Here is a 15,284-nt window from a genome sequence, read left to right as displayed (position 1 = left end):
GGAGTGCCTCCCCTCTCTTCCACACCCCCCCACCCCCAGCCCATCATCTGCCCATTCTTACACTGGGTAATCTATCCGCTGGCGTCGGGTGGCCTCCAGCTCTCGGTTGTGAAACCTCGGGAACTTCTTCACAATGCCTGTGTTTTCTCCGCTGGAGGCATAGAGAAAGCCCAGGAGGGTGACCACATCTGCAAACAGCAAGACGGCTGCCTTTCAATTATCTCCAGAAAGCACTGTTTCCCAAAGCACATTCTTCCCGGGACCCTCTTCCTAGCTCCAATCAAACAGTTAAAACAACTCTGAAAATATGAGCAATCATTTATGGAATGCTGACTACATGTCGAGCGCTTGCTAAGTACTTGACAGAGAGCAGTCTCAATTCATTTTCATAGTAAACCCTATAAAGGAGATTGTATTACTGGCCCCAAAACACAGATGAAAAGCCTGAGGCATAGAGGTAAAATGACTCGCCTAAGGTTACGGCTAATAAATAAGTGGTAGACTCAGAGCTTGGGTTCTTAACCATTTTACATGCCGCCTTCCAACGATACGGAAAGCATTTGGAGTTTGTGTAACAACAGTGACAATTATCACATGAGTAGCATTCGCTAGGGTCCACGCTGCTGTAATGTATCTACATCTCACCTAGCCAGCCAACTATATAGAGAGATTCATTGACTCCTCATTATTATCCCCATTCTACAGATGAGGAAATGGTGGCGCAACTGCCAAAATGGTTAGCTAACGTTTATATAACACAGAATATGCCAGGCAATGTGCCACGCGTACCGTCCCAGGAATAATCTCATTTAATTTCACAACAGTCTATGAAGTGGGTTCTATTATTATCCTCATTCAACAGATGAAAAAACTGAGCCCTAGAGAGGATTAAATAATAAGAGGGGGAGCTGAGATTCAAACACAAGCAGTTGGGTTTCAGAATCCAGGCCCTCAAGAGCGCACAGGTTTTTTGAGTCTGTGCAGGCTTTCCAATATACTCCACACATTACGCTCTGCAAAAGTGACTAACCAAAGCCCTTAAAACTAGAGAGTCTTCCACTTCATTTTGCAAATGTGGGAGAATTCTGTGGCTCTGGAGAAGACAGGGATGTCCTTAACAAGTCTTAAAAGGAGAACTGACTTATCTATATTTAATACCTACTGCTTTAAACAAGGCCAGAATGATTTTTTTTTTTTATTTCCATACCCATCCCCCCTCAAAGAAAAAAATATCACTGAATTCAGCTGAGGAATAAAGATCCCTGTCCTCTTTCTTAAAACACTCTTTGGTTGAAAGGTCCATGATTAAATGGTGGACACCACCTATTCTCCTGGGTTTCTTACATTGAAAAGGATAGAGGTAAGTTCAGTGCCGATTACCAAATGGCTATATGACAAAGATTACAGACTACGGGAGCCTCAGCCTGGGATACTGGAGACCCAGCTCTCAATCCTCAGTGGAGAGAAATGTTTTATTATAGAGAGAGGTACCTCTGGTTCATTAAAACTTAGAGGGGCTCCTGGGTGGCTCAGTCGGTTAAGCATCCGACTTCAGCTCAGGTCATGATCTCGCAGTTCGTGAGCTCTAGCCCCACGTCGGGCTCTGTGCTGACAGCTCAGAGCCTGGAGCCTGCTTCGGATTCTGTTTCTCCCTCTGTCTCTGCCCCTCCCCCCTTGTGCTCTGCCCCTCTCTCTTTCTCAAAATTAAAAAAAAAACAAACATTAAAAATTAAAAAAAAACAACTTAGAAATCACAAGAGCCAAGTGTTCATAATCTCCGACCCCTGTGAGTATATCTAATAGAATTAAGTAAAATAGAGCCAAGTTGTCCCCAGTACCCACCTCCCTGTTTTGTGAGAGATAGAGAGGCATCTGAAAACTCAGAAAGTGTCAATTCCAACGGAAACAATGCAAGTTTTTTTTCTTCACAATTTGAGCCCCTTGGGTGCAGTGGACTTGCTGGTTGATTATGGGGACGGGAAGCGGGGAATACAAATGGAAATACTGCAAAGCTGTCTTTGGAATCTGAGGGGAAAATCACCAAGACGTTGCTGTCAGCCCAACCTTGGTTTGGCTTCCACCACGTGGAGTGGAACATAAAAGGCCAGATGGCCACGTTAGCCCGTAGGAGGCCTTCTGCTAGTGATTGCCGTTGAGCTACCTTGTGTGCACTAGAAACATTTATCAAAAGGAGCAGGATTTGATTCTGCCCAACCTGACTCCAGGAAAAGGAGGCTTCATAAAGAGATTTCCAAAGTGAAAGGAGTTAAAAGTCAATGCTGATGCGCCTCTCCTTTATCCAGGGATCAAAGTAAAGTGGGCTGAGCAGGAGAACTTGCAGCAAAAGATGTGGATGGAAAAATCTGAGACTGAAAGATCTAAGATAATTTTACAAAAACACATACCTTTCGTATCCAACAAAAACCAAAGCGATCGTGGTTTTCCTGTAAGATCTACAGCTTCAATAGTTCTATTTTGGAATTCTACTGCAATTTTTTCTTCAGTATAATACTGTCTTCCCATTTACTTAGAGATACTAAGAATGAAATTCTGGAGTTAGGATGCTAGGATAACATATAGGCTTGTTTTCTATGAACTGGTTGTGGCTGCTTGGAGTGGGATGCTTGACTGGTGATGGCTGTCATGGGCACTAGACTGAAGAGTACCAGTGTCATTCCCCATTAAAAAGTTTACAGGTAGAAAAACTTAAGTCGAAAATTTAGGTCCAAAGAGGTAAGTGGCTTGCCCAGTTTCCTCTAGACTATAACTCCCAAGAGATCAGGGACATTACTTCAATCATGACCCCATCCCTGGAGCCCAGAACAGCACCCACCACGTGACTCTCCACAGATGCTGAGGGAGTGAATGAATGAATAGATGAATGGACAGATGAACACAGTGTGGCCAGGTCAGGATTTAAACCTGCCTCTCTCTTGCTCAACACGTTTCACAAATCTATAACGTGCCCCATATTTCCCAAATCCGATCACAGTCTCTCTGCTTGCAGACCCTTCCCCCATAAACATAAAATACCAGGAAAACAATTCAAGTTTGGAACCCACCACCTTGACTGTTTTGCTTGTTTTATTTCCTCAAACTTTAGAGCAAGAAGAAGCATTAGATTTTGTATGGAACAAAATCCTTCATTTGGAGACAAGGAAAGTGTTAAGTGTCTCACTGAAGGCTTTATGGCTAATAAGAGATGCAGGTATGACTCAAAGCTGGTCTCCCACTACCAACCCAATGGATTTCTTATTACACCACATCGTATCCCAAAGGCCTTATCAAAGAGAACTCATGCTGGGGGTCAGCTGGCTTGCCCCTATGCAGCCTCACTGGTGGTTAAAACACTGAAATAAGCCTATATTGGTTAGAGGATGGGTGCTGCGTTGACCCTCCAGGGCCTCACCACTACTACCCACCCAGGCTCTCCTTCAGGGTACAGCTTGGCTCAGCAAAAGCCTCCAGCACCATCCTTCTTCAGCACTACGGCTAGCGCCTGTGGAGACTGACCAGGACCCCCATCTAATCTGACTGCGGTGGCTGGGGTTGGTCATATAGCCCATTCTCCAGTCCAACAGGGTGATCAGAGCCCCGGCATGGACACCTGCTCTGGAGACGGTCCCATTTCCACATAACAAAACCCTCCTGAGGACATACTTCAAACACCACCACAGTGACACAGGGAAGCCCTCACCCCGTTTGTGGAGAAGTTAGAGATAATCTTGAGGCAAAAAATAACCAGCTAAAAGTCTGTAAGTGGAAACAGGAGGAAAAGAAGTTAAGATTTTCCGAGCGGGAGAAGGCAAGCTAGAGTACAGTTAAGTCAACGGTCCTTTCCAAACACAGGACATTAAAAGGCAGGAGTGTTTAAGTGTCTCATTTTCTTTAAAAGCAAAGCCTGAGAACTAAAACTCAATTTTCTAGCAAGTATGATTTAGGTCAGAACTTCCCTCCAAAGGATACCAGGCAGTGAAGTGGGCGAGTAGGGAAGTCTGGAATATTCAATAGTAGGAGTGTTAAGAATAAAATAAATTCCACTCCCAGGAATTTATCCTCCGAACACACTTGTAGGTGTGTACAAAGATACATGTATAGGGATGTTCTGCGAAACCTTGTTGTCAATAGTAAAGTACTGGAAATGACCTGCGTGACCATCAGCAGGGGACAGGTTAAGTAAATTATGGGCTGTCAGGTAACAGGATTTGCTAAGCAGCTATCGAAAAACTTGAGGTCGTGTAATATGCAGTGTATAGAAAATTCTCTGCTGTATTGTTAATGAGCATAGGACAGAGTTTATAGTATCTTCCCATGTGTGTATGAGGAGACAGGCCATCAACTTAATGCTCATAAGAGCAGAGAAAATTTCTGGAAGGATATGCAGAAACCAGTGTTAGTGAGTGTGCCTTTAGGAAAAGGACTTGAATGCAGAGTGGGTGGGAACTCGCTCTCCTTCCAATCCCTTTTAAGCTATATGAATTTTTTACCAGGTGTGTGTATTCCTTTTTAGGCTAACAAGGCAGAGAACAAAGTCTGAGCATTTCCACGCAGGCAGGGAGAGGGGGACAGCCACATTCCGAGGCCTCCCCGCCCTGGGCCTCTGCGGCTATTCAATCTGCTTCAAAGAGACAAAGTCCAGTGGGTGAGGAAAACAGGATGATTCACATCAGTAAAAATTCAACTTAAAAAAAGAGTATTCCTTCTAATTTAGAACCTGGGTTAGGGCTGTATTAGCATATTTCAGAGAGGCGGCATAGAAAGTCGAAGGAATCAGGAAGCTTGGACTCCTGTTAAACCAGCTGAGCTGTGGTTTTCTCCTCTGAAAAGAAAGGATGAGAATAATACTCTTTCTCATGGGACTATTATGAGGATTAAATGAGACAATGTGCACAGAAAAAGTATTCTGAAAATCATAAAGGGCAAGGCAGATGCTAGGCATTAATTAGCATTATTACTGAGAAATTCAGATACCATGATTAATGCGGGGGGGGGAGAGAAATAAGTCTCTCTCTCTTTTTTTTAATAAAAGTGCCAAATACATAGTTCTCATAGTTATAAACATTATCATCATGTCATTGACTTAAATACTCTCACTGCATAAACTGGTATTTTTCACAGAGACAGGTAAAGCCTGGCTCCAATATCTGACTCAGTCTTTCCATTACTTTGTTGTAATGGAATTTTGTTATAAGAAATCACACTTCTAATCCTTTGGATCTGAAGATGAGACTGGATTCTTTAGCAAAAGGAAAAGAGAATGGAAAAGAAGGAAACTGCCACGGTCCCCAATCTTTGTCCTGAAAGGGAAGATCAGAAAAATGTTCACACAGACAGACAGTAGGGCGGAATGCTTAACACACCTTAGCATGGTGTTTATGAACCTTCAAAGTGTGGCCCCAACCTGCTATTCTGGTGCAATTTCCTGAATTGCCCAACTCACACCTGAGACTCAGCTACCTGGGTGAACAGACACAGAGCAGGAAGCTGCTACTCCACATCGCCACCCCTTGGCAGACACCGGTAACGGTCCACACGCCCCTCTCACTAGGCCCAGACTAGGCCCCAGAATCCTTCTCAACACACAGGCTCTAGGTGGCCACCCCCAACACTCAGAGCTGGTGTGCAAGATAAAACCTGCTTGCCGGCCCTCACATCCAGAGAGGCAGGCTCGCAGCCATTCCGCCGCCCGGCTGCACTCCTCGTTCACGCTTTCCCTTCTCCCTGGAGGCCGTTCCCTCTCCTCTTTTCCTATGAAAAACTCCAGTCATCCTTCAAGTCTCTGTTCAAATGGCACCTCCTCTGTGAAGAAGCCAAACAACGTTCTGCACGCATGGAGACGGCTCAGTAACGTCTTCAGTGAACGAATGACTTAAAGTCAATAGTCTCATGACGTCCCTCCGTGGTAGAGACTAATAGTTACGTGTAGGGGTTGGGAACCCGACTACCTGCGTTCCAATCTCTGCTCTGTCGTGAGGAGCACTGTGACCTGAGCCAAGTCACTCTACGTCTCTGAGTCAGTTACCTCCTCTGCAAACGTGACAGGAGGGCGCTGAGCAGATTAAATGAGATACATAAAGCGCTTAGCACGATGCCTACCACACAGTGAGTACTCAGGAACGGAAAATGGCTGCCACTATTGGCAGCTGGTTTTCCGGCCCCGTTAAGCACCTATAGACAGAGGGGCCATGTCTGCATCTTTGAGCCTCCTGACTTAGGAAAGAAATTGATATACAGTAGGTGCTCAGTCATTCTTTGTTTGGCTGACCTGCACGTGAGACACCTTGTGTGGGGAAACAAGTACCAACAGAAAGGCTAGGGAAATCAGAGGGTGGAGAATTAATGTCTGGTGTCGGGAGTGAAAAAAAGAAAAGAAAAACAACGTTCAGGTCAGGGGCGGGGGAGGAGGGAGAATTTGAGCTGGCTACCCGAAATATGGGTATGATTTTTGCCACTGGTGTGGCAGAGGGGAGGAGGTATTGGGGGGCAGTGGGGAGGGCTATCCCTTCTTCCCCACCCCCCATAAAAGAAATTGATTTAGTCAAGGCAGGAGGTGAGGAATCGCAGACTCAAACCACGAGGGCAGGGCAAAGGTGAGCTCACGTGTGGTCGTCAAGAAGCATCACTGACCAAGAGGTTGCATCCTTAACCAGCACCTCCCAGAGGGACTCTGTCCCAGCAGCTGTGGGGTGTGTGTGAGGGTGTGTGTGAGCCTAGGGACGGCACACAGCCGCCCACTACCCCTGCATGCTCCCTAATGTGACAACACAGCTGTGCGAGGATGTCACAGTGTGATGGTCACACACAGCCAGACGAGAAAAAGGTCCTTGCCCCGTGGCCAAGAGCATTCATCACTCAATTCACAAATAGTCACCGCATGCCCGGTGCGTGTAGGGGCTGCGGTGGGCTCCGCACAAAACAAGCCAGGACCTTGGCATTACGAAGCTTGCCTACCAGACAGAGACACTCAACAGGCAAAAAAGCAATGACGCATATTTAATTACAATGTCTGGTGACGATAAGGCAGAGAAGGAAAATAAAGATAGATGACGATGGGGTGGGAGCAGAAGGGGCAGGGCTGCCGTCATAGATAAAGTGGTCAAGAGAGTCTTCTCTCCTGAGATGACATGAGCACAGAGGCCTGACACAAGGGAGCAAGCCACGTGGGGGAAGGGAGCAGGGACATAAATGTCCCAAAGGGACAATGAACTTGGGAAGCTCAAGGAGGGGCAATCAGGCTCGTGTGGCCGAAGCAGGTGGACAGAGGGGGCGTGGCAAGAGAGGTGGCAGCAAGGGTACGGGAAGAGGTCGGGGACACCTTGCAGGGGCCATGGGAAGGGTCTTGGGCAGGCTCTTCCTCACTGTAATGGGAGGGACCGCCTGTGGGGGGCGGTGTGACCCACTTGCACCAGCTGCAATGAGGGCAAAGCCAGGCTGTAACACAGGCCAGCAGGACAGCCATAAACATGTTGAGCAGCGATTGACTCTGCACCCTCGTCTGAAGACGGGGTCACAGGACCAGCGGACCCGTCACCTCTCATGGCAGGATGGGCACGAAGAGAAGTCCGAGGGGGCCTAGGGTTCCTGCCTGTGCTGCAGATTTTTCTCGATGATCATGCATGAGTCAGGCACACGTGTAACTGCTGAGGGATGACTGCTCACGCCTGGTCTCCTCCCCGCAGGAAACGGACAATAGCGAGCAGAGCCGCAGGTGTGGTGAGCCTGGCCACCTATGGCCCACAGGCCCAGAATGCAGCTGGAGCAGGTGCACCGGGAGGGCACGTGGCCAAGCCTTGGCACACACGTGCGCTGCAAGGCTGCTGACTCCTGATCCGGGCAAGGTTTTCTCAGCAGGGCCGGACAAAAGTCTACCCGCCCGTCCACCAAACGTCNGACGGGAGGTATGTCTGGGTGCACACAGCCCTCCCCTCGGGAGCCTAACCTAAGCCTTAGGTGGAGAGGCACTCAGCCGCACTCACAGAGCAGCCGTGCATGGGGACCTTGGCTTGCTCTCTCTTTGTAAAGGAAAAAGAAAATGAAAGCAAGTCAGGGGGCACTTCAGTTCAGACATGGAGCCCTGTGTAGCACACCAGGCACTCGACACAGAAAACGGCCCCCCTCACCCCACGCCAGTGCTGGCTGCGGACTGCGAGGGGAACAGACATGAAAGGCCCCCCCGCGGCTCCCTAATGCCATCTTGTTGTTCTGACTTGACTCTTGTTCACCCAGAGCCGAATAAAGAAGCCCCTGCTAAGAATGAGCCAGAGGCCTGGCCCCCTTCCCTCGCACAGCCATATCAAGAACTAAGGTCGTGGACACTTTCCACGGGGCTGCCGCAGAGGCTCTTTTGATTCCTCTTTTCAAGAGAGAGAGAGGAAATGTTCCCCTTTCTGGTGGAGAAATCACAGCCATGCCCACAGAGCCGGTCTGAGAGTGACTGGAGCCCCTTCCCCCCCGTTTTTGGTGACTTCAATTATTAGAAAAGATTTTCCTCTGCATTATGCTTTTATTGGATTTGTTCTCACCCCAAAAGTAATGCTCGGAAGAAGGTGGGGAGAAAAATCCCATTGCGCTCTTCCAAAGCGCCGTGACTGTGGGAAGGAACAACGAAAGAAAGAAAAGGCAGCTCACACGTTAAGGGTAGGTTCGGGCGCCCTAAGACCTCGGCCAGTCCATAAATGACTTCATTTAAAAACTTCCAGCTTGCAATTTAGTCATTGTTCAATGAGAAATATGTGATTTGCCAAACATGAAATGGAATCATTACGCCCTGACGAAATCGGAGGCAAATCAAAACCGGCTGTATGCGCCTGGTGCTTCCTTCTCCTTAATAAATTAGGTGTCCCTGCGGAAGGCATTCCAGAAAGATGCTAGCATGGGGTTCTGCCTGGAAGAAGGATGCACACTGATCATCAAAATGCAGGCAGCTCCACTGGTTAATTACCCACCCAGCCCTACCCCCAACCCGCATACGCACAGAAAAGGAATCTGCCTTCTTCTTCTCCATTATCTGTATTTAAAAACACCACCGAGGCATGGAATAGGAATAAGGCAGACACAGAACAAGGCTAATCAGACAGAACGCAGGATAAGATTGCATGGAACTAAATACACGCAAAAGCGCATGTAAAAACTGGTGGGTTCTGAATAAGGTCTGCAGTCTAGTTCAACAGTACTAGATCCACATCAGTCTCGAGGGCTGGATGTCGCGCTACAGTTAGGATAGACGTCACCCTTAGGGGGAAGCCGGATACACAAGACTCTCTACCATTTTTGCAACTTCTTGCAAATCTAGAATTATTTCAAAAGAAAGAGATATTTTTAATGGCTACTGTGTTCAGTCTATGGTAAGTAGCCTCTGAACAACTATATGGTTGCATAGATGCTTTAAGTTGTCATTATATGCAGGGCTGTTTGGGGGTGGCCCCGGGACATATTCATGGCCATTGTCTTCTCAGTGTTCTGAAGTCATCTTGCCTTCAACCAGACAAGGAGTGGTCAGGCACCTCCCGAGGAAGGGTGTGTGGTCACAGGCCCATGGGTGCTCTTCGCCCTCCAAGCCCACCTGGGGGTTGGGCCACAGTTACTCTAGATCAAAGTCCTACTGCCCTGCTGCTGCTGCTTTAGAGGCCCCCAAGCTTTAAGATACATCAGACTCACGGGAGTGTATTTAAAATGCTGATTTCAGGGCCCTGCGCCCCACAGATCCCGACTGAGCAGGAGATGGATACGGCCTGGAAATCTGCATTTACAAGAGCCCTGGGTGACTCTGTGGCAACTGGTCTTGGGGCCACACTTCAGGAAGCACTGCCAGGCTCCAGGTGAGTGCTGGGGGCATGCCCAGGTTGGCTCCCCGTTATAGGATGCGCAGAAGGGCTGGCAGGCAGTCAGTATCCACACAGAAAGGTGCCTCTCTTACCAATGGAGAGAACTTCTAAGTTCTCTCCAGAGCCAGAGATCTCCAACCCCGGCGCTTAAGGACAGGCACGGGAATCTCCTGTGTTGGTCTTTCGGTGGCTATGACCGTGTAACATTTAGGATAAAATGCAGAGTTAGGACTGCATCATCATGATGGCTAATTTTGCTGAGGGCTGGTTGTGTGTTAACCCAATTACGTCTCATTTAACTTTCGCAGCACTGCTCTGAGGGAATTGTTCCTTATTATCCCGTTTTTACAGGTAAGAAAACTGAGGCTCCCAGAATTCCAAGGCTACTCAGGCACAAAGTGGCAGAGTGAGGAGCTGAACCCAGTTACGGTGGGCCGAAAACTCCCGTGTGACTTCTTGCCTGACACAAAGGCTCCTTTGGTTCTCATCTCCTCCAGGAAGAAAACACTCCACCTAAAAATAACTGATACTCGAAGGGTTCATGAGGGGAGAGAGGGAGGAAGACCTTCCCAGAGCCTGTTTCGGTGGTAATAACGTTCCTTTCCAACTTCAGACCCAAGTCTCTCAAGGTCCCTCCATGACCTCTGTGACCCTCCAGTGCAGTCTCTTCTCTCCTACTAATCCCCTCTCTTCACCGTTTTACTCCCTCCCTCTTTCTCCCCGAAGTCCTAAACTACAGCCTCAGTGTGCCCGCCATTTTCCTCGCCTCCCCCCACTGCTGGTATGAGAACCTTCTCCTGCCATCCTCTTGTGCGTGATACACACTATCTGAAGAAACAAGCATTAGGTTCCTTGCAAGGCAAATGACCTACCATTTTCAAGAGGACACTGGGGAATCTTGTTTGCCCGAAGGTTCCAAATATAATCCATGTTCCACTCAAGGCACACTTGATGGTCTTTGAAAGGGCGTTCGAAAGGCGGGACCGTCTTCAGCAGAGTATAATTCTTAGCTACAGCATGTAGCAAATTTTCCTCCCATTTAACATTCAAGTCTCCACCACTATATTTGTGAGTAATCCAGGCGCGTAGTATCACCGCGGATACCGAAATGGAGTGTCTGATGAAATAATCATCTCTGTAAACCATGATGCTTGGAAATTTCACATGCACTATTTGTGTCCTGCTGGTGTGAAGATGCTTTTCATTTTTCCACCTCTTTTTGTACACGGGGATGCTACTTCTGAACTCGGATGAGACAACTGCTTCCAGATTCACAACACAAGGCTGAGAGCATAAATACTCAACCGAGACTTCAGAAACATTGCGGACGTTCCCTTCAAAGGCGGCGAAATAAATAAAGTCTTTGTAAGCCAAGCTCTGTTCAGCTTTGGGTGTTACCGATGTCGTCAGAGACGTCTGCCTGCCCAAAGACGGCACAACGTTCTGAAAAGGAAAAAAAAAACAAAACAGAAGAAAGAAATACAGAAAGTTTAAAAAATCATCATATTAACAGATATGTGAATCATTTTTCTGGGATACAAAAATATCCGTCTACATAAAGCGGAGAACGTGGGACATAAAAGATGGCAAAACCGTTACTGAACAATTAGAGAAAAACCAACACACACACACACGAATGAAGATTAGGCCACATTAAACTCTCTCCCCGGACTCAGTAGCATCTGCTGATCAAAATGTGTCTTTCAAAGCTCCGTGGCAATCATTCCAGAGTTGGTTTCCATATGGAGGAGCTAGTTTGCAACAAATCCAGTAGGTGCGAACCTGCCTTGGCGTGGAAAAAAGGGATGAGCCAGCTTCACACCTTTCCAAACTATTGTCCTGACTTCATATGGTGATCAGACTCAGGCAAATCAAAGGGTGGAAGAAGAGTTCAAAGTGCACTCGAGAGGGAGCGTGACCGGGATGCCAACCTGGCCTCTTTTTCCCCCGTAAGTTCTGAGCCAGGACAAGCATGCGTGACGGATGGACCAGCGGGAGGTTTCGCTGCTCCAAATCACACACAGCCCGGGCTCGGACCACAGGCTGCGTTGTCTGATTCTTTCATCATGGATGGTGTTCCGTGTGCCAAGAAGGATTTTAGCCACGTGTGTATTTACCTAGTCCTTTAAATGATGAAGACCTCTTAAAATGGACATTCCTTCCAGAAGAAATCCCAGAAGCTGGTCACGAGATCAAGGCAATGTTTTGGGCATAAGGCGCTGGTGGATAGGCGCTAAGAGCTCTTCTGAATATGACTTTGTGATTCAGGCATCCAAGACGCAATAGCAAAAAGATGACTTTGGACCACTTCACACCATTCGTATGACCATTATCCAAAAACAGAAAACAAAACAAAACTAACAACCGCTGGAGAGGACGTAGACCAACTGAAATCCTTCTTTTTTATTTTTTAAATTTTTTAATGTTTTATTTATTTCTGAGAGAGAGAGAGGCAGTGTGAACAGGGGAGGGTCAGAGAGAGAGGGAGACACAGAATCCGAAGCAGGCTCCAGGCTCTGAGCTGTCAGCACAGAGCCCGACATGGGGCTCGAACCAACAAACTGAGAGATCATGACCTGAGCTGAAGTCAGACGCTTAACCGACTGAGCCACCCAGGCGCCCCATGAGCCACCCAGGCACCCCGACAAACTGGAATCCTTGTACGTGGCTGGTGGGAAGGTAAAATGGCACAGCCACTGAGGAAAACAGTGTAGCAGTTCCTCAGAAAAGTGAAACATGGAATTACCACATGACCCAGCAATGCCGATTCTGGCGATACACCCCAAACAGTTGAAAACAGGGGCTCGAAGAGATGTGTTCACAGACACACACCCATGTGCGCAGCAGCATTATTTACAATAGCCGAGAGGTAGAAATGACCTCGATGAATAAACGGATATGCAAAATGCGATATACACATAACAGAATATGATTCCGCTTGAAAAAGAAAGTCTGACGCATGCGACAATATGGATGAACTTTGAGGACATTATGCAAAGGGAAATAAGCCAGTCACAAGGAACAAATACTGCAGGATTCTACCTGGATGAGGTTCCTGCAAGCAGTCAGATTCATAGAGACAGAAAGGATGGTAGTTGCCAGGGGCTGTGGGGAGAAGACCATGGGGAGGGAGTGTTTAATGGGCACAGAGTCGCAGTTTTACAAGATGAAAAGAGTCCCAGAGATGGATGTGGTGATGGCTGCACAATAGTGTGAATGCACTTAATGGCCCTGCACTGTACACTTGAAAGTGGTTAAGACGGTAAATTTTGTGCTGTGAATATTTTTACAAGTTTACAGAAGAAGGTCACTGTGGTCTTTTCTAAAGGAGGAAGAAATAAGGACCTTTCTTCAGCTCTGGCTGAGGGTTGTAGGAGACGCAGAGGGGGCTAAGACACAACGCTGGGTCTCAGGAAATCGTGTTTATAAACAGCAGTGACACAGGGCAGAACGTGCCAGTGCTCTAGTCAAACTATAAGCAACCCCTAAAGACACACAATCCCAGGTGAGGGTCATTCTTCCTGGGGGTTCTAGAGCAGCCTACATGGAAAGAATGGTATTTCAGTTGGGCTTTGAGGGATGACGAGAAGTTCTGTAGGTAGAAAGGTGAAGGGAAAATACTGCAAGTGGTTTGAACAGCATTAGCAGGGGCAAGAAGGCAGGGAAACATAGATGTACATGAGGACTAGATAGATGGCAGATTGGTTTGGCCAGGGAACAGAAGAAAGGGAAAGACACAAAAGGACTTAGGGACATGAGGTTGAAAAAGGAAAGACAGGGTTCTCACTCTCAAGGAAGGACACTGAATTGCAGCCCAAGGAAACGTGGAATCTCATTCCATTAACAGTGACGAGTCAATGAAAGTTTCTGTAAAAGGAAATAGTGTTTCTATTTTAAAAGCACTGACAGTCAATTAGAGACAAAGCTAACAATCAAGAAAAATGAGCAAAATGACATCATTCATCAATTAGTACATTCCCACTGATAGTAAAGGAAAGGCACATGGAAGTGACACTGAAAATATCAGTTTGAACTTACTAGGTACACAGACATCAAAAAAGTCTGATAAACACACTGTAGCGGCCAGACGGGCCTCTTAGGTATTGCTGGTGAGAATGATCTCTGTGGATGGCGGTCAAGCAATATCCATCAAAAGTATAAAAAACCCTCCGGTCCAGTAATTCCTCCTCTAGGATTTTATCCTACACATAACTCTCAAAATTGGTGCAAAATGATGTACGTACATGTTTTCTCTGCAGCACTGTTTGTAACAGCAAAAGATGGAAAACTAAATGTCCATCAAGAGAGCACTGGTTCACGTGCGTCGGTGGCTCAGTCTGTTGAGTGTCCAACTCTGGCTCTGCTCACACTCTGTCTCTCTCTCTTTCAAAAATAAATAAACTAAAAAATTTTTAGTTTATAATTAAGTTAAAAATAAATAAATTAAAAAATTTTGGGGGTGCCTGGGTGGCTCAGTCAGCTAAGCATCCAACTTCAGCCCAGGTCATGATCTTGCAGTTGTCAAGTTCAAGCCTCACGTTGGGCTCTGTGCTGACAGCTCGGAGCCTGGAGCCTGCTTCAGATTCTGTCTCCTTCTCTCTCTGCCCTTCCCTTGCTTCATGCTCTGTCTCTCTCTCTTTCTCTCTCAAAAGTAAATAAACATTAAAACAAAGAGAGAGAGAAACCTCTGTTTCAATAAATGATAGGACATCCATTCCTGGAGTACTATACAGCTATTCAAAAGAGCTTCATGTACAGATAATGAAATGATCTCCAAAGTTTAAGGTTAGTTTTAAAACAGATTCAGAAGTACCATTTGAGTTTTCTTTATAAAGGAAAAATATATACATATTCGCTTTAATCCACATAGCACTCGTTGCTCGCACAGAGAAGGATAAAGTGACTGGAAGACAGGGTAAGAGCAGAACGCTGGCTGCATATTCTTATTTATATCTTGAATTCTGTATTCCATGAATATTCCAGAAAACAAAACCAAACAGAGTAGGGCAGAGGGAGAAAAACAACTGTCCTAAAGATGAAAATAAAAAATGTAGTTTTTCCAAGTGGCGCAGTGAGAACAGAATGGCCATTCCTTTTCATTAGTCATGGGAAAGGTGTGGGAAGAAATATGTAAAGAGGCAGGTACAGTCCACACTGTCTGCCCCCACAGTGAAAGGTTTAATTGTTTTATGTTCTCATTTATTCTTCCAAATTACAGGGGGGGCAAACAAATATAAAAATAATCTTATAATGAGAAGTGACGACTGTTAGAGCCGATGAGCCCTTGGCCATGAGCCAGCCCACCCCATTTTTCCAACAAGGAAGTGGTCACTGAGAGGTGATGTTCTCCGACAAAAAGCCTGGCTGGTGGCTTAGCAGAGGCAAACCCTGAAGACGGGGGGCCCCGTTTTCACTCCCTCTCCCCTGTCTATACCCCACAGCACACAACAGCAAGACTGC

At 46.8% G+C, this 15,284-nt stretch overlaps 1 protein-coding gene across 2 annotated transcripts in view; it reads right to left on the bottom strand.

The window, feature by feature from the left end:
* Nucleotides 1-11,262, bottom strand: part of SEL1L3 (SEL1L family member 3) — a 90,714-nt gene extending 79,452 nt beyond the window's left edge. Inside the window, exons 1-2 of one of the 2 annotated variants that reach the window (XM_077776574.1) lie at nucleotides 10,697-11,262; nucleotides 62-206 (exon numbers count right to left, since the gene is read on the bottom strand). In XM_077776574.1, the coding sequence (XP_077632700.1) occupies nucleotides 62-206; nucleotides 10,697-10,970 (419 nt within the window). In that variant the 5' untranslated portion in view covers nucleotides 10,971-11,262. The remainder of the gene's footprint in view (nucleotides 1-61; nucleotides 207-10,696) is intronic. The other variant, XM_077776575.1, reaches the window with a different exon arrangement.
* Nucleotides 11,263-15,284: the final 4,022 nt, after the last annotated feature.

Source organism: Crocuta crocuta, unplaced genomic scaffold (assembly GCF_008692635.1).
Source record: "Crocuta crocuta isolate KB4526 unplaced genomic scaffold, BGI_CrCroc_1.0 scaffold57, whole genome shotgun sequence".
NCBI lineage: Eukaryota > Metazoa > Chordata > Mammalia > Carnivora > Hyaenidae > Crocuta > Crocuta crocuta.
This window is presented reverse-complemented; position numbering and strand designations above follow the sequence as displayed.